At 36.1% G+C, this 19,959-nt stretch overlaps 1 protein-coding gene across 1 annotated transcript in view; it reads right to left on the bottom strand.

Annotated features, from left to right (window-relative positions):
* Window positions 1-313: 313 nt before the first annotated feature.
* The window catches only part of SRFBP1 (serum response factor binding protein 1), an 83,840-nt gene continuing 64,194 nt past the window's right edge, over window positions 314-19,959 (bottom strand). The window contains exons 5-8 of the mRNA XM_043465883.1: window positions 11,350-11,431; window positions 9,277-9,988; window positions 7,726-7,763; window positions 314-3,978 (exon numbers count right to left, since the gene is read on the bottom strand). Of these exons, the coding sequence (XP_043321818.1) occupies window positions 3,794-3,978; window positions 7,726-7,763; window positions 9,277-9,988; window positions 11,350-11,431 (1,017 nt within the window). The 3' untranslated portion in view covers window positions 314-3,793. The remainder of the gene's footprint in view (window positions 3,979-7,725; window positions 7,764-9,276; window positions 9,989-11,349; window positions 11,432-19,959) is intronic.

The raw sequence follows: 19,959 nt of genomic DNA, 5'->3' as shown, positions 1-19,959 counted from the left end.
CAATTGCCTCTAACTGATTTCAAAAAGTGATCTCAGGAAAAAGGCTTTTCACATTGGGTAAGCTCTTAGCCAAGTTAGATAAAGAAAGAATTGCCATCGGGTCTTCCAGTGAACTACCTTACTGGTCAAATAAAGATAATTCTCAGGGAATGTGTCTTTGAAAAAGTTCCAACCTTTTTCTGGCGCCTCTAGTATCTGTCAGGCTGCAGGTTTTTATCATGATTGTGGGCTGCTGATTTTCAAGACACCATGGACTTGGGGAGTGGGGGATGAGAATAGAGCAAGTTAAAATGTCACAAAGATACTCTCTGTATCAAGTTTCAGCCATTTTTAATAAATAACAACCCTTAGTAAGCTTTTGGTTAATTCTGCAGTTCTGAAAACATCAATTCTGACACTATGGACAGCTTTCTCCACTGCTTTTAAAGAAGAAAGGTAATTTTTGGATGTCCTTAGTCAGCCATTTTTGCTAACAATATCCCAGATAACTTGCAAACTTAGTTTTGAAACCATACGCCCTCAGGCTAAAGAAAAAAGAACTTCAAACATAAATTAGTTTGACTAATAAACTTGTGTTTTGCAGAGGTATCAACCAGCAATTTTGAACTGAACTTCTGTGTACGCTGGGGCTGAGAAAATAAATATATTGTGGAAACTAAGAAACCACCTTCCTCACTACTACAGAAAGGACTTACATGCCAAAAAAACACAGGAAACAACTTGAAGGGGCTTCCATTAACCAAAGTAAGCAGCATCCCTGGCCTATATCCACTAGATGCAACATCTTCCCCAGATGTGACATTCAAAATATCTCTAGACACTGCCAAATATACCTTGTTGGTACAAACTGCCCCAAGAGAATCACTGCAGACAAGATCATTAAAACAGCTACTAATGTTCTAGGAAGTAGAGAAAAACATAAACATGATACAGAGACAAACAGAAATTATAGTAAAATCAAAAACAATACACTACAGGGTTAAATGTAGAAGCAAAATGTATATAAACAATAGTACAAAAGCATGGGGAGAAACGTTAACATTTACTACAGTAAGGTGTTTGGACCGTATGTAAAGTGGTATAAATACTACTTGAGATGTATACTATAATAAATCTTATAATCCAATAATTGATAAAATGAATAAAAAATAGCCAATTAATAAAAAGTAATAGAAAAGGAGAAAAGAGAAGTATCCATGAGATAATACTGAAATACATTTAAAAGCTCAATTAATAGGAGAAAATGTAAGATTCTCCCTTATTCTAAAAGGCCATCTAATAAGTGTAGAAAAACTGAAATTAAAAAAAAAATCATAATTTAAACTACTATAGCAATAATTATTTCAGGTAAGAATTATGAATGAATGTTAAAACTAGTGCATGAAAGTTTCAAGACAGTTTCACACAGTCTTAAAGTATCTCCCCACAAGATAATTATTCATTACAAAGAGAAAATAGTAATCCTGCAGTGGAAAAACCGTATAAATACCGTTTAAAACAAGTAAGCAAAGTTACCACCACCAGTAAAGGCCCAGCCATATCAACATCATCACCTAACCTCAGATATGATGCAACAGGACAAATGCAACATTCCTTCTGCAACATTCCTGCCAAAAGTGCATAACTTGAATATGAAAATGTGAGTATTAGACAAGTCCAAATAAAAGGACACTGCAAAATATCTGATCTGCACTTTTGAAAAAGGTCGATGTCATGAAATCCTAAGAGACTGAGGTACTGTTTCCAACCAAAGAGAGATAACTGAATGTAAGGTGACCACTGGATGAAAGGCTTGATGCTGATTTTTCTGTTGCCATAAAAAGACACTGGGACAATTGGCAAAATCTTAATATTTGATAACTGAACTGTGGCAATACAAAAAAACAGAGAATGACTTGTTTTTAGAGAGAGGCTACAAACAGGGTAGAGAAATAGAAATGATAAAAGGATGAGAGGAAGAGAGTAGATGGAGAGGGAGACAGGGATAAAATGAGGAAAAGAGAGATGAAGGGATAAAGAGTATAAAAAAGGAAGGAGAAAGGGGAAAAGGAAGGAAAAAAGGAGGAGAGAAGGGAGTATGAGAGCCAAAGATAAAGTAGATACAGAAAAATTGTTAATATTGGGGGAATTCGGGTGACAGATGTTGTGTAGTAAAGAACCTGGTCTTGCCCAAAGAGAGAAACTGCCTTTGCCTTCCGCTTCACGGAGGCACTCTACGTCATACCTGATAGGATTGTCCTTGTTTAGAGCAGGGGTTGGCTGCACTAAAAAAGACCTACCATGTCATTTAGGATGAGTCTTCGGGTCATATGATATTATCAATCCATCTGAAACAATCACATGGGCAATCAACTGAGCATGTCTATCTATGAAAGATACAATAAAAATTTTGGACATTAAAACTGGAGTGAGCTTTTCAGATTGGCAACACTGTACACATTGATGCAAGGATGGCAATGCAACTTGAGGACAACAGAAACTTTGCTTTTAGAACCCTCACAGACTTTGCCCTATGCATTCCTTCCTTTGGCTGGTTATAATCTGTACTCTTTCCTTGTAATGAACTATCTGTTGTTCAGTCGCTAAACTGTATAATGAACTGTAACTAGGAATATAATAGGTTTTAGTGAGTTCTGCAAGCAAATTTTTGAATCTGACAGTATCTGGGGAGCCCTCCCCTGCAATCTCCGAACCTGCAGTTGGTGTCAGAAGTGAGTAGTCTTGTGTGGCCTCTTTCCTCTAACTTTGTAGTCAAACCCTAACTCCTTGAAGTTGGGGTTAGAAGTGTTGGGTCAATGAATAGTGCTCTCAACTTCATGGTTTGGCTAAATCTGGGTAGGGATAGAAACATTATTTTTTAACTTTTTTGGTTACTTAGTTAACCAAGAACTTTAATTTCTCCCAGTAGCAAGAAGTCAAACATTTGAAGAGATTTTTAAAATTCTGTTTTCCTTTAAAATAACAGTACTATGAAATATAAAGCAGTCCCTTCTTCAGTGAATTATAACCTCTGCTTAGCTATAGTGAAAATGCTTCTGTAATCATATCTCCTTCAGAATTTGCTCTTGTAAATTCCAAACCTATGATTCCTCAAAAACTGTTTCTATAAAAACACATGTCTAATGTTATGTTATACATTTGTGATTTGACAGAAATTTTATATGCAGTAAAACCAATTTTTGGTTGGTTGCAACATTTAAACATGAATGCTGCCCAAATAACTGAAACATAATTCAGAAATCCAAAATTTTCCTGGGAAACTATTTTAAACAGCAAAAACTAAAAAATTACAAATAATTAAAGCTATAATAAAAATTAATATTTACTTATATAGCTTACTATCTGTATACCCATAATAAAAGTTATCATCTTAGTTTTGCTAACAAGAGTAACTCAGTAAGAAGAGTCTGTTTTAAATAGCTACACTTTCCTCATATTTTTCCATTATTATTTCAAATATCACTCAACATTTATTTTCAAAGTAAAGAAACACAGAGCTAACCTAGTGAAATACACTTCATGATAAAACCAAATGAGAAAATCTGAGATAGCTATCATCTCAAAATTCTTTTATAGAGGGACAGCAGTCTTCTAGACATATTTAAAATTAAGTATGTACTTGATCTACAGAAGCTTAAACATAACACGAACACACTTAAAAAAAGACAAAACCAACTCATTTCTATAACCCATTCAGAGACTTACTTAAATATATATTTAAATAATGAGCTAGTTTAAAAAATAAGAAGAAAATCAAATTTAGACAGAGAAATTAACAAAAATATAGTACTGATCAATCATTAAAGGTAATTTTTTTCCCCTGAAACACAGCAATTTTGGATTGCTGTTCTTTTCGCCGCCGGCTTGCTTCCCATGAAGGATGAAGAGGCAGCTGTGATTTCTGTTTTGTATTTTCAAATCCTCTTTGTGCTTTCTTATTAAACTGATTCTTGATCTGAGGTTCAATGTGCTGAAAATCTGCAGGAGAAAACAAAATTAATGAAAACTAAGTCTATACATAAATAGCATAGAAGACAAAAACATTTTATCTTCTCAAGCCAGTATTTAAGGAAGAAATTTAGTTTTACTTAAGTAGAATACCTCACACAAAAATAAAAAATCTAAGCCCCACTGGGAAGTTTGAAGTTGAAATACACATGGCCAGTGAGTTTTGGGACACATGCTTTCTAACCGTTGTCAATATGTTTGTTGCAGGCCTCCTAGTATATGCTGTTCTATCTTTTTACATTGACATTAAGAAAGGAAACACAGTCCAGACAACACATAAGGAAACAAAATTTTAAAAGGGGAGTATTTTGTATTTTTAAAGGAATATGATTCATTGGCATATGATATCTCTGTGTGGAGCAATGCAGCCAGAAAATTCACATGTTTTAACTAAAATATTGAGTTCAACAGTGTTGATGGGTGAGCTATTTAAAGGGCTATTAATTGATTCCACTCCCTTCTGTTACTGAACAAAATAATGTGACTGCAAAGTAACTGCTATATCTACTCAAATTTAAAACACTGTTCTTATCGAACCATAAAGTTATCCACCAAATATGAGGGTGGCAATTTGTAATCTAGCTCTTACCTCTTTCATTATGAGAAACTTCTATTACATTATTTTGAACAAAGTACTGGGAGACATACGGGCCTGGAAGGACTGAATCAATGCACATTTATAAGATCACAAAGACAAGGCAAAAAATTTAATACAGATTTATTAATCAGTCCTAGGGGTGCATAATTTCTCTACTGCTAGTCAGCGATCATTGTCAAGAAGCCTTTTAAAGATCTTAAAAAGCAAATGTTATAATGTTATTGAAACAAATGTACAATTGGAATAACACTTCCAAAAGATCACTGCACACAGACTCAAAACATCCCATATCTTGTACAAATCACATGTGCTCCAGAAGTCTGTTATAATACTCCAAGAGTGCCTCTAGTGATAAAGAGTGGAGAACTAAAATGTTAAATGAAACCATTTCATGTAACCTAAAATTTGAATAAGATAGTATTTCTAAACTGATATGTATTTTAATAACTATATAAAGCATACTTGCATATGCAAATACATGGATAAATTAAATATCATAAATTTATAAGCTAAATAAAAACAAAAACACGTTCTACTTGGGTCTTCTCATTAGGAAGATGTGGGAATCTTTTAATTTGCAGCTATTCTGTATTTGTGAATATAAGGCCATGTATTTGCCAAACCTAGTACTTCAACACAGTGATTAAAATAACATAAAAATGTGGCATGGGTTTTACAGTACTGTAGTAGATAGTAAGGAAACGATATTTAAGGCTGCAAGTGAGTATCCTATGTATGTGTTAGGAAAGGTAAAACTGTTGCTAGTTAAAACTTGGGAAGCAGGCTACATGCTTATGGAACTGCAGCACAAGGTAAGTGTCTGGAAAGAATAAAAAGATTAGTGTACTGATGGATCTTTGGCAAAGTACTAAAAAGAAAAAGAGAACAGTTCAGGAAAGAACTGGCCAGTTCACAGGCAGATACAAAAGGGAAAAGAGGGTACAGATATTTGGCAATTTAAGGTTTAGAAAAGCATTTTGACTCCAAACTGTGAGAGATATGATTGAGAAAGATTTTAAGCAGTAAAGACCTACAGAGATTTAGCCCTGGAGCAGACATAAGAGCAAAGGTATGGCTCTCTCATAAATGCAAAGAAGAGAAGCAGAAGGCAAAGGAGAAAAGGAAAGATATATCCATTAGAATGCAGAGTTCCAAAGAATAGCACGGAGAGATAAGAAAACCTTCCTCAGTGATCCATGCAAAGAAATAGAGGAAAACAATAGAATGGAAAAGGCTAGAGATCTCTTCAAGAAAATTAGAGATACCAAGGGAACATTTCATGCAAAGATGGGATCAATAAAGGACAGAAACAGTATGGACCTAACAGGAGCACAAGATATCAAAGAAGAGGTAGCAAGGATACACAGAAGAACTGTACAAAAAAGATCTTCATGACCCAGTTAACCACAATGGTGTGATCATTCACTGAGAGCCAGACATCCTGGAATGCGAAGTCAAGTGGGCCTTAGAAAGCATCACTACGAACAAAGCTAGTGGAGGTGATGGAATTCCAACTGAGCTATTTCAAATCCTAAAGGTTGATGCTGTGAAAGTGCTGCACTCAATATGCCAGCAAATTTGGAGAACTCGGCAGTGGCCACAGGGCTGGAAAAGCTCAGTTTTCATTCTGATGCCAAAAAAAGGCAATGCCAAAGAATGTTCAAACTACTGCACAATTGCACTTATCTCACATGCTAGTAAAGTAATGCTCAAAATTCTCCAAGCCAGGCTTCAGCAATACGTGAACCATGAACATCCAAATGTGCAAGCTGGTTTTAGAAAAGGCAGAGGAACCAGAGATCAAACTGCCAACATCCATCGGATCATCAAAAAACCAATGAATTCCAGAAAAAACATCTGCTTTATTGACTACACTAAAGCCTGACTGTGTGGATCACAACAAACTGTGGAAAATTCAAGAGATGGGAATACCAGATCACCTTGCTGGCCTTCTGAGAAATCTGTATGCAGATCAAGAAGCAACAGTTAGAAGTAGACATGGAACAACAGACTGGTTCCAAATCCGGAAAGGTGTACATCAAAGCTGTATACTATCACCCTGCTTATTTAACACATATGCAGAGTACATCACGTGAAATGCTAGGCTGGATGAAGCACAAGCTGGAATCAAGATTGCCTGGAAAAATACCAATAACCTCAGATATGCAGATGACATCATCCTTATGGCAGAAAGTGAAGAACTAAAAAGCCTCTTGATGAAAGTGAAAGAGGAGAGTGAAAAAGTTGGCTTAAAGTTCAACATTCTGAGCGCCGAAGAATTGACACTTTTAAACTGTGGTGTTGGCAAAGACTCTTGAGAGTCCCTTGGACTGCAAGGAGATCTAGTCCACCCTAAAGGAAATCAGTCTTGAATATTCACCGGAAGGACTGTTGCTGAAGCTGAAACTCCAATACTTTGACTACCTGATGCAAAGAACTGACTCATTAGAAAAGACCCTGATGCTGGGAAAGACTGAAGGCGTGAGGAGAAGGAGATGACAGAGTATGAGATGTTTAGATGGCATCACCAACTCAATAGACATGAGTTTTAGTAAACTCCAGGAGTTGCTGATGGTCAGGGAGGCCTGGAGTGCTGCAGTCCATGGGGCCGCAAAGAGTCGGACTCGACTGAGTGACTGAACTGAACTGAAATCAAACAGACTCAACGTAACTGATAAGTTTTGTCTGTATCTTTCCTACTGGTAGAACAGAGAGAGTAAAAAAAAACACATAAAATAAAAAAACAAAAAACTATACTGATAATTACAAGATGCTCTATTTTCGTTTCTGTGGGTACAGAATTTATTCAGACTACTAAGCAACCAGGTTTCCCTCTTCTCAGCAGTTAAGAATCAGGAGACACAGGTTCAATCCCTGGCTCAGGAAGATCCCCTGGAGAAGGAAACGGCAACCCACTCCAGTATTCTTGCCTGGGAAATCCCATGGAGAGAGGAGCCTGGCAGGCTACAGTCCATGGGGTCACAAAAGACTCAGACACAAAAGTCTCAGACACGACTTCATGACTAAAGAACAAGTAAGCAACCAGAGTTTTTCTTCTTTCCTCTTGGGAAAAGCACTGCTCAACTGTATGTGGAAGTTAGGTAGTTATTAGTACATACCCAGGGTTTTGCTTCTTGGAACCTGTTCTCTCTGATTCCTAAAAGAAGAAAAACACCATTAGGATATTTAATATTGAAACAAATCCTCCGACTTTAAGAAGACAACATAATAAGAATGTTGATAAAACTCACTTTAAAAACTATCATGTTCCTTTATCTCCCCCACTAGAAACAATAAAAAAATTATGAAAACCCCATGTTTTAGCTATATCAAAGGTTTGTTAGATCCCAGTATCACTATGGGCTTCCTAGGCGGCACTAATAAGGGTGGTAAAGAATCCACCTGCCGATGCAGGAGACGCAAGAGACATGGGTTTGATACTTGGGTGGGTAAGATCCTCTGGAGTAGGGATCAGCAGTCCCTTTTAGCATTCTTGCCTGGAGAATCCCATGGACAGGGGACACTGGTGGGTTACAGGCCATGGGGTCGCAGAGTCAGACATGGCTGAGTGACTGAGCAGAGGATCACCACAGAAACATGTAGGAATCTTTCTCTCAACGTCCTTATCGTGACTTCTGGCTACAGAATATCCTGTCTTGGTTACCTTGGATGCTTGAGAACTATCTAGACAAAGAATTTCAAAAATCTTCTTACTGGAGCAATGAATCACATGTAACAAAAATTAAGTTAACAATTTTGGAGAGAAGAAAGGGATAGTGGTGTGTAATTTTCAAGTGAGGAAAAAAAATAAATCTTTTGAAGGCAGAGTTGGGAGTTACAAGGACTAATTTAATAATTTTCAAGGCTTCAAAGATGGTTTATGTGTCTTTTCCATACTCTTACTTTCTGGGAAAATTTCAACATCACCTTTTTTCTGTTTTATTAAAAATTATGCCTCACCTATAAATTATAGAAAAAGCTTACTGAAGAAAATAGCTAACCATGATTTTTATTCTAAAATGTAGAGATATCACCTAACATTAGAATTACAAATGAATTTAAACCTATTGATTTACAACAAAACAGCTGCAAAAAGCAGTGATTACAGAAGGGATAAGGATGACCACCGAGTATAAGCACCACCAAATAGAAAGCAGTCTGGAGATACCCGGAGTTTGGGCAAGCAAGCAGCCTTATATACTGAAACAGGAAAAGGTATAAAACAATTGTTTTACAATAATGCTCTAGGTCAACACGAGAAAAAACAAAACAAAACAAAAATTCACCACAGTCTTTTCAGAAAATTCTGTTTAGAAACTGAGAAACATGAGACATTTTCAAAAGTTTTCACCAAAAGCTAACTCAAAAGTTTCAGAACTTTGATAAGTGAAGGAATAAACTTAAATTAGCTAGACGTTAAATTAGATAAATTACTTATCTATATTATCTCATTTTCTGGTGAGGCTGGAAGAATTTGGCATTATCATACGTGTAGTTGTACATATTACTCCAACTTTATAAGCTGGAGAGAGCCAAGTCTAAACACAAATTCTGTACAAAATAGAATTATGCGTGAGAGAGAGCCGTCTCAATGTCAGGATGTATAGATATTTCATACTTTTTGAAAATTAAGATTTAATAATTATTTCAGAATGAAAAAATACTCTTACCTTTCAAGGCTCTTAGATCCAGATAAAGAATGGAAAAACACTGATTCAAACCTCCTTGCCTCTGTACGTGGCTTGTTTTTATCATTTTGTAAATCTTGATGGGTTTTAGGTATATCTTCTTCAAGCAACAATTTTTTGGGGGGGTTTTGTTCCTTATCTGAAAAACGACAACTATTTTCCTTCTTCCGTGCCCGTTTGACTTTCCCAATGAAGAAGTCATCACCACTATCACTATCCTCAGACATGGAAGATTGTTTGTAAAACCTTTCTTCTGTGCTATCATCAAAATATTCCTTCTCTTCTTCATGTAATTCTTCTCCATCACTGTCAACATCAAGTGAGCTACTGGACTCTTTCACTTTTTTGGTTTCACTTAATGCTTTCATTTTGGGGTCAGCAGCTATCTTCTGCAATGCTGAAAGAGTTGCAGAATCTTTTTCAGAAGGCTTTGATAGAGAATTTGGGACGTCCATTGCTTTGGGTCCATGATCCATCTTGGCTATTTTTTCTTTTGAATTATTTATTGGTTTCTTTGCCAATATTTTGGCTTCCTTCTCTTCTTGTTCACAGATAATAGTTCCTTCATGCTGTAACTTATTGGCATCATCATTTGAACACAAAGTGTCCTTGGAATGATTTTCTTTTGAAGCACTGTTTGATGACTTATCTTCAACAACATTTTGTCTTGCATCTTTAAAGGATTTGACAGCAGCTGCAAGAGAAACAGCACATGACTTGTTTCAGCACTGAAACAAGTAATAAAAAATATCACTGCTTTAGTACCATATTTCTTAAATTATTTGGAAATACTTAACAAAATGATTGGAATTTAAATTACATATATATAATAAGTGAAAATCCACAAAGAACTCTATTAACTTTTAGAAAATCAGAACATTTATGAAATGCTCAGATATCCATTTTAAATCTCTAAAATTAAATTTATTCCTTCATGTATGATGTTAAGAACAGTAAAAACTTCACTAAATAAAAAAAAAAAAAAAAAAAAAAACTTCACTAAATATAAATGAATAAAATGGCAACTTTAATTTCTATAGCAATAATGTATTAATAAAATTGCAGGGTATTATAAATTGTGCTTTCAGGCATAAAAATAATTATCTTCTCATCTGTGACAGAAGCATTTAGTTCTTTCATTGTATTCTTTTTTTCATTTATTTTTATTAGTTGGAGGCTAATTACTTTACAATATTGTAGTGGTTTTTGTCATACATTGACATGAATCAGCCATAGATTTACACGTATTCCCCATCCCGATCCCCTCTCCCACCTCCCTCTCTACCCGATCCCTCTAGGTCTTCCCAGTGCACCAGGCCCAAGCACTTGTCTCATGCATCCAGCCTGGGCTGGTAATCTGTTTCACCCTTGATAATATACATGTTTCGATGCTGTTCTCTCGAAACATCCCACCCTCGCCTTCTCCCACGGAGTCCAAAAGTCTGTTCTGTACATCTGTGTCTCTTTTTCTGTTTTGCATATAGGGTTATCGTTACCATCTTATTTTATAATACACAAACATAAATAAAAATTATGTGACTAATGGCAAAGTAAGTAATAATATGAATTACATCAATATTTAGAAACGGCTTCCTTGGTGGCTCAGACGGTAAAAAAATCTGCCTGCAAGGCGGGAGACATGGGTTCGATCTCTGGGTTGAGAAGATCCTCTAGAGGAGGGCATGGCAACCCACTTCAGGATTCTTGCCTTGAGAATCCCCATGGACAGAGGAACCTGGCAGGCTACAGTCCATGGGGTTGGAGAGTTGGACACAACTGAGCGACTAAGCACAGCAAAATATTTACAAAGTCAGTTGTATTTAATATTATCTTGAGTATTATCTATGTTAAGAATTTAAAAAATTTAGGAATTCAGAAAAAATGCAGAATTTTTTAGATATAAAAAATTTTCAGGTAGTTTCCTACATTTGGAAGCATTTGAAAGGACATTTATAATATAAAAGATCCTCAAAAGTAAAAAAAAAAAAATCATGCAAGTAAATAAATGAATGGCCATTTATTTACTGAAAATGGCGTAAGTCATTTAATTCATACCTTTCAGCACATCTATTTTTTTCTTCAGAAGAGGGTGCACTGCTAGTCTAGCAACTGCTCTTTCAGCCGCAGTCGAATCAGGCTGCAAATTGAAATAATAAACACGTGGGAATAAAAACTAACACTACTAAGAAGTGAATAAAATGCAACTCATTATAATTTTTAAAAGTTAAGAATTAGGGAACAGAAATTTATTAATATTCTCACTAGATAACTCACCTATATAATGCATTCTAAAGATAACAAGCTGAAAAAAATACTACTGTTCTTGACAGTTAAAATTATTTAATCAATAACAAATATTCTTTGAGTAATTAATATTGTTCCAGAATTGTGGTAGGCATCACATGTATATTTTAAAAAAATGTAATATAGATCCTGCAGTCAAAGAATTTAAAAATCTAGTATAGAAGACTAAAATAACATGAAAGAATCAAGTAACATATTAGTACTAAGCTGGGTGATATAATCCATGACTACTATAATGCCTGAAGTTCCATTTACTAGAGACCTAAAATGATCAAATACTATATATTTTTATGTTGAATGACTAATACCACTATTTCATTCTCAGAACCTTTCACCAGTGCCTGGCTTATAGCCAACACTTTATAGATGTTTGATGATGACTGAATGGGATTATATACATATAATGATATGTGTGTATGTGTGTGTGTATACACACATACACAAACATACAGACAGACACACACATAGTATTTATTCACTGAGAAAATTCAGAGTTCAGACTACTTTAAATAAACATCATCTGTGGTTGAAACTTCCAAATTTCCACCTCAAGCTCTAACTTGATCTCCAGACTCATATATCCAACTACCTAGTTGACATGTTAAAAGAAAATGCTGTGATTTTCTCCTTAAACTTTAAACCTTCTTCCATCTTATTAGATATAAGTTTAATTTTTCTGGTGATTAAGGGCTAAAACTCATGATTCTTCCATTACACTTTCTTCCATTCTTCACAGCTCACAATAAATCCTTCAGCAAATCCTGGGATTTCATCTGCAAAATCTATCCAGAACCAGTCACTAATCACCATTCCTACTTACTTTCTTTGACCAAATCACCACCTCTCACCTGGACCAAGGTAATAAGCCCATAACTGGTCATTCTCCATTGGCTCTTGTTTTCCCAAAGACTATTTTCCATAAAGCAGTCACAGTGAAGTTTAAATGTAACCAGATCATGCTACTTCCTTATGGGTTCTTTTGAAAGCTTTACTGCCTTCTGATGCTTAAGCTATCCCTTTTCAAGTTCTTCTATACTTGGCTGATCATCTCATTGTATTCAGGTTTCTGCTCAAATGTTATCTGAATTAAAACAACACTTTTCATCACCATTTACTTCACATCACAAGAGGCAGGGGCTTTGTCTTCCACATTCCTGTAGACCTAGTGCCTAAAACAATAACTGGTAATAGTCGGTATTCAATAAACACTCCCTGAAGCATGTAAAAGTTTCACCAGTGTGTGAAAGCAGAGCTATCAGCTTTAAACATCTTTACATTTACCCTCATTGTTAATAGCCCAATAAGGCTTTTTTTTCCTCCCAGTAAGAAACACAGATGAGTACCTAAGGAAAAGCAAGGTAACTGCTTGAAATCTATTCTGTTTGGAGAATTTATCTAGGTAAAAATCACTCAGAAAACAACTTTAGACCTGGTGCAAATCCTGTGCTAGGACTACTTGCTGCCTAATTACGTTTTATCTTGGGTCAAATGGTATTATCCTCAAATTTTATACCTAACAAGAAACTGAAAACGTGATCCTAGTTGGAAATAGGAACAAGGGTATTGCAGATATAATTAAGAGGACAGCATACTGGTTTAGGATGGGCCTTAAATCTATTATGACTGGTGTCCTTATAAGGAAGATACTTAGGTACAGAGACACAGGAGACAGAAAGGGAATAACACTGAAGTAAAGGTTGGATGTACCCTCCCACAAGCCAAGTTGGAAGAAGCTACTGGCTCCACTAACATAAGGAAGGAAACAAAAAGAGTGAGGAAGGCATAGATACGAGAAATAGGAAATCCAGGCAAAAGAAATGCTTAGGATGGTGACAGGAGATTTAGATTTATATTTAGAATACCGAGTGTTATTAAGTATCTTGAGAGATTTCAAAAACCAATGAGGAATTTGGTTTTACATAGAGTACACAGACAATCAACAAAATAAACATAATGACAAACTATAAGTAGAAATATTATACAGAAAAACAAAAGTAATAAACATTCACTAAATGACTCACAGCCAAAATAACATAATCACTATATGTTCACCTCATCTAAATCTGACCCAAGCATATTAGGAAGACAGAAGGGATAAAGAGGGTACATATATGACACAGAAGCTGAAGGGGGAAAGAGATCTAAATCCTTGTAAACCACAGCCGGAAGTCAACAGCTAGTGCTTAAAATGTATTAATATAAACATACTGATGTGGGGGTAAATTCCATAATAATCAACTGTAATTGAAGGTGGGGAATGACCAGTAGAGAACTGTCATTTCTCTCTCTCTCTCTCTCACACACACACACACACACACAAATCTTGTAGAAGTATTTGATTTTCAAAATCAGTGGCTGGCAAACTAACTCGTGTGCCAGTTTCTCACCTGCTTTCTGCTTTTAAAAATGAAGTTTTATGGGAACATAAAACCAAATCCATTTATCCACATACTATCTATGGCTGCACTAAGTCACAGTTGTATTGTTCAGTAGTTGTGACAAAGATTGTAAGGCCTAGAAAGCCTAAAATATTTACGATATGGTCCTTAATGGAAAGAGTTAATATTGCTCTATATTACATGCAAGAACCTTCAGTGGGGATCAACCAAAAACTGATGAAAACAGAAGAAAGCTTTTTTTTTTTTTTAAAAGCAAGCTCATGATGTCTAAAACTTGAATTAAAAAAAAAAAACACTGCTGTGACAGTTTTGCTGCCAAATTGAGGCAATGGGTTATAGCCCTAAATGCAGTAGATATGCTTCCTGAACTGTGATATAATAAGATATTCTGGCTTAGTAGAAACAATTTGGTACTCAATGTAGAGGCACTATTTCTTAATCCTCAGGACTAATTCTATGTAAAAACATTTATATGTGAAAACAGCGACAATGGCAACAAAAACAACTAGTCCTGACAAACGTTATACACACCACAAGAATCTTTGTTCAGGTTACAAGGGAAAAGAAGACATTCCAACAGCATCTGTTTTTTCTTGAACTGTTTCTTTCAGTACATTTTCCCTGCATAGCTACTAAAAATTCATTTCAAAGAAAATTCCTGATGATATATGAAAAACTGTATCTGTAAAGCAGAAAAACTAGAAAGTAACTATTTTTATCATGTGAGTTAATTTCACATGTTTTAGATAAGAAGTTCTGGGAATCCAAAATAGATTCTGACTAAATGAATTCATGTATAATTGTTCAAAGTCATATTTATTACTGTTCCCAAATCTCTGTTTTGACAACTTGCAAGGAGTTTTAATGGCCTGGGCGTTCTTCTTTCCAGAATAGCTGCATCTTACCACTTAACACAATGGTAGTACCTGCATGTCTAGTGTAGACCCTAAGTAACACTACCTTGATAAGAATCACTTTATCTTTGAATTTACTTAGCAATCCTACTTCTGTGCTCTGGAAGATATCTCAAGAGTAATCTGACTTCAGTTCAGTTCAGTCGCTCAGTCGTGTCCGACTCTTTGCAACCCCATGAATCGCAGCACGCCAGGCCTCCCTGTCCATCACCAACTCGCAGAGTTTACTCAAACTCATGCCCATCAAGCTGGTGATTCCATCCAGTCATCTCATCCTCTGTCGTCCCCTTCTCCTCCTGCCCCAAATCCCTCCCAGCATCAGGGTCTTTTCAAATGAGTCAACTCTTCGCATGAGGTGGCCAAAGTACTGGAGTTTCAGCTTCAGCATCAGTCCTTCCAGTGAACACACAGGACTGATCTCCTTCAGGATGGACTGGTTGGATCTCCTTGCAGTCCAAGGGACTCTCAAGAGTCTTCTCCAACACCACAGTTCAAAAGCATCAATTTTTCGGTGCTCAGCTTTCCTCACAGTCCAACTCTCACATCCATACATGGCCACTGGAAAAACCACAGCCTTGACTAGACGGACCTTTGTTGATAAAGTAATGTCTCTGCTTTTTAATATGCTGTCTAGGTTGGTCATAACTCTTCTTCCAAGGAGTAAGTGTCTTTTAATTTCATGGCTGCAGTCACCATCTGCAGTGATTTTGGAGCCCAAAAAAATAAAGTCTGACACTGTTTCCACTCTCTCCCCATCTATTTCCCATGAAGTGATCGGACCAGATGCCATGATCTTAGTTTTCTGAATGTTGAGCTTTAAACCAACTTTTTCACTCTCCTCTTTCACTTTCATCAAGAGGCTTTTTAGATCATCTTCACTTTCTGCCATAAGGGTGGTGTCATCTGCATATCTGAGGTTATTGATATTTCTCCTGGAAATCTTGATTCCAGCTTGTGCTTCATCCAGCCCAGCATTTCTCATGATGTATTCTGCATATAAGTTAAATAAGCAGGGTGACAATATACAGCCTTGTTGTACTCCTTTCCCAATTTGGAACCAGTCTGTTGTTCCATGTCCAGTTCTAACTGTTGCTTCCTGACCTGCATACAGGTTTCTCAAGAGGCAGGTCAGGTGGTCTGGTATGCTCATCTCTTTCAGAATTTTCCACAGTTTATTGTGATCCACACAGCTGAAGGCTTTCGCGTAGTCAATAAAGCAGAAATAGATGTTTTTCTGGAACTCTCTTGCTTTTTCGATGATCCAGTGGGTGTTGGCAATTTGATCTCTGGTTCCTCTGCCTTTTCTAAAACCAGCTTGAACATCTGGAAGTTCTCAGTTCACGTATTGCTGAAGCCTGGCTTGGACAATTTTGAGCATTACTTTACTAGTGTGTGAGATGAGTGCAATTGTGTGGTAGTTTGAGCATTCTTTGGCATTGCCTTTCTTAGGGATTGGAATGAAAACTGACTTGTGATCCAATTTCAGTAAATTTTTTTTAATAAAAAAAAAAAAGAGAGCCCTAGAGTAAGATTTAAAATTGTACAATTACATATGACTTCTATTATGAAGAGTTATTCTTATTTGTTACATATCATTCTCTTTAACTATATTTTTATGCTGCAACCTTTGCAGTGGACTTATTGGGAAGAATACCAGGTTAATAAGAAGTGAGAGTGAGTAAAAAAGAGTCACTGTATTCCATAATTCTAGGGTTGGCACTCACATTAGTTGTCACAATTGGAGTTGTACAGTATATTGCTTACGCACCCAAATGTAAGCAGTGAATTCAAACAAAAACATTATGGCTTGAGTCAACAAGCTACACAGGTCTATAAAACTAAGTAGTTACTAATGAGGTATGATTATGTAACAGTAAGTAGAATTATGTATATCACAGCTTTAGGTTTGTGATTATATGCAATTTGTGTTTTTAAAGAAAACAGTTAATGATATCAGCAAATAAAATTTTTATTATTGTCCTGAAAGTACTTTGTTGATGAGTAGTTACTTTAAAATGAAGATATATAACGAATTCTCATTCTTTGTGCTTCCTAGTTTTGACAGCTAGTGTGTGATGACAAGCCCTGGTGGCTCAGATGGTAAAGAATGCAATGTCAGAGACCCAGGTTCGATCCCTGGGTCAGGAAGAATCCCTTGGAGAAAGGAATGGCAACCCACTCCAGTATTCTTGCCTGGAGAATTTCATGGACAGAGGAGGCTGGCTTGTTGAGGCAGTGTCCATACTATGGCAGTGTCCACGTCCTTAACAGTAGCTAGGATAAACACTACTCCATTGGTAGGAATACAATTCTGCTTAAAAAAGCATAAGGAGATGAATGGGTTTCTCTAATGGTTTCTCCATTGCCAATCCTTTTTAAGCTTTCAGGAAAAAAAAAAAAAAATGAAGGCAGAACATTATTTAAGAACCAAACTTCAGCAACCACCACCCTGATCAGTCAGCAGTCATAAATTTTAAGGTAAGACCCTCCACTAGTAAAAAGAATACAACTTGCTGAAGACTCAGATGATGGCTAGTGCTTTTCAGCAATGAAGTATTTTTAAATAAAGGTATGTACATTTTTTTAGACATAATGCTATTATATACTCCACAGTCTACAGTATAGTGCAAACATGACTTTTACATGCACTGGGAAACTAAAATTTTGTGTACTGTTTTATTGTGGTTATTTGCTTTACCAAGGTGGTCTGAAATTGAACACCCAGTATCCTCAATGTATGCTGGTAGTTCTTTGATTTGGAAAAAGTCTTAGATAAAAATATCAAATTTTATATACTATAGCAAACATTTAAATAAATTTATAAAATTCTCTAAGTAAAATATTGTCAAATTTAATACTTTAAACCTTTTTTTAACTTTGTTCTTAAGAAAGCAATTAGAAATCATTCATTTAGTGTTTTAAGTTGAAATTTTAACAAGAGATTAAAGAAGTAAACAGAATAGAGATCACAGATTTTATCAACAATTAAATTAACAGTATTGACTTGATTTCAAGACCACTTAGCCAGTTAGGAACAAGGGAGAACTCAAAGTCAGGTTTCTAAATTCAATCTGGTATTCTCAACAAGCTTTCTTCTAAACTACTTCAAATAACTTTCCTTTGTTTTGTGACCCAATTCCAAGCCACCCTCATATCTTTTTGTAAAGAAATTAAATATAAACATAAAAACAAAAAGAGGCTTATTAATCAACTGGACTAAGTTCATACCTTTGGTAGTGTTTGGGGTCTGTGCTGGAATAAGAGATGTCTACATTTTCCTTAAAGCACTGAGGTTAAGTGTAGGAACTCACAAAAGTACAACAGTCCCTGAGATAAGGGACTTCTAATCCTTTATCTAACTTTACTTCTTTCCCATCCCTTTTCCTTCCTCACTTAAATTTCTCTCTCTTTATATTTACAGATATTTACACATAAATATATATAGCTAACAAAACATATACGCTAGCAAAGTAATGCTCAAAATTCTTCAAGCCAGGCTTCGACTGTACGTGAACTGTGAACTCCAGATGTTCAAGCTAGATTTAGAAAAGGCAGAGGAACCAGAGATCAAATTGCCAACATCCACTGGATCATCGAAAAAGCAAGAGAATTCCGGAAAAACATCTACTTCTGCTTTATTGACTATGCTAAAGCCTTTGACTGTATAGACCACAACAAACTGGAAAATTCTTCAAGAGATGGAAATACCAGACTGCCTTAGCCCTGCCTCCTGAGAAATCTGTATGCAGGTCAGGAAGCAACAGTTAGAACTGGACATGGAACAACAGACTGGTTCCAAATTGGGAAAGGAGTACAACAAGGCTATATATTGTCACCCTGCTTATTTAACTTATATGCAAAGTACATCATGCAAAATGCCAGGCTGGATGAAGCACAAGCTGGAATCAAGATTGCTGGGAGAAATATCAATAACCTCAGATATGCAGATGACACCACCCTTATGGCAGAAAAAGTGAAGAGGAACTAAAGATCCTCTTGATGAAAGTGAAAGAGGAGAGTGAAAAAGTTGACTTAAAGCTCAATATTCAAAAAAGTAAGATCAGGGCATCCAGTCCCATCACATCATAGCAAATAGATGGGGAAACAATGAAAATTGTGACAGACTTTATTTTTTTGGGCTCCAAAATCACTGCAGATGGTGACTGCAGCCATGAAATTAAAAGATGCTTGCTCCTTGGAAGAAAAGTTATGACCAACCTAGACAGCATATTAAAAAGCAGAGACATCAGTTTGCCAACAAAGGTCCATCTAATCAAAGCTACGGTTTTTCCAGACATCATGTATGGATGTGAGAGTTGGACTATAAAGAAAGCTAAGCACTGAAGAATTGATGCTTTTGAACTATGGTGTTGGCGAAGACTTGAGAGTCCCGTGGACTGCAAGGAGATCCAACCAGTCCATCCTAAAGGAAATCAGTCCTTAATATTCATCAGAAGGACTGATGCTGAAACTGAAACTCCAATACTTAGGCCACCTGATGTGAAAAACTGACTCATTTGAGAAGACCTTGATGCTGGGAAACAATGAGGGCGGGAGGAGAAGGGGACGACAGAGGATGAGATGGTTGGTTGGCATCACCAACTTGATGGACATGAGTTTGAGCAAGCTCTGGGTGTTGCTGATGGACAGGGAGGCCTGGTGTGCTGCAGTCCATGGGGTCTCAAAGAGTCAGATGTGACTCAACTGAATGACTGATATATAAGTATGCTCTATTATGCGAAGATGAAATCTTACACATAAGGATACAAATATCATCTCTTGAGGCTCACAATCTTCCACTTATTTAAAAGGTTAAAACAAATGCACAAATAACTAACCCAAAGCAGAACGTGATAAACTTGAGGAGAGACTGAAAATGTTGTGGAGGTTTACAGAAGAATTGAAATATAGTCAAACATCGTAAATTTAAATAAAGGTATTTTGAAGCTTAAAGGTCTAAGCAATCTTTATTAACAAATAGACATTTGTTAATCTCTCTTCCACACCTGCAAGAAACAGTCATCACAATATTGGGAGATATGCAGGAA

Source organism: Cervus canadensis, chromosome 4 (assembly GCF_019320065.1).
Source record: "Cervus canadensis isolate Bull #8, Minnesota chromosome 4, ASM1932006v1, whole genome shotgun sequence".
Classification (NCBI taxonomy): Eukaryota; Metazoa; Chordata; class Mammalia; order Artiodactyla; family Cervidae; genus Cervus; species Cervus canadensis.
Note: the sequence above shows the minus strand (reverse complement) of the source record. Positions and strands in the feature narration are given on the sequence as shown.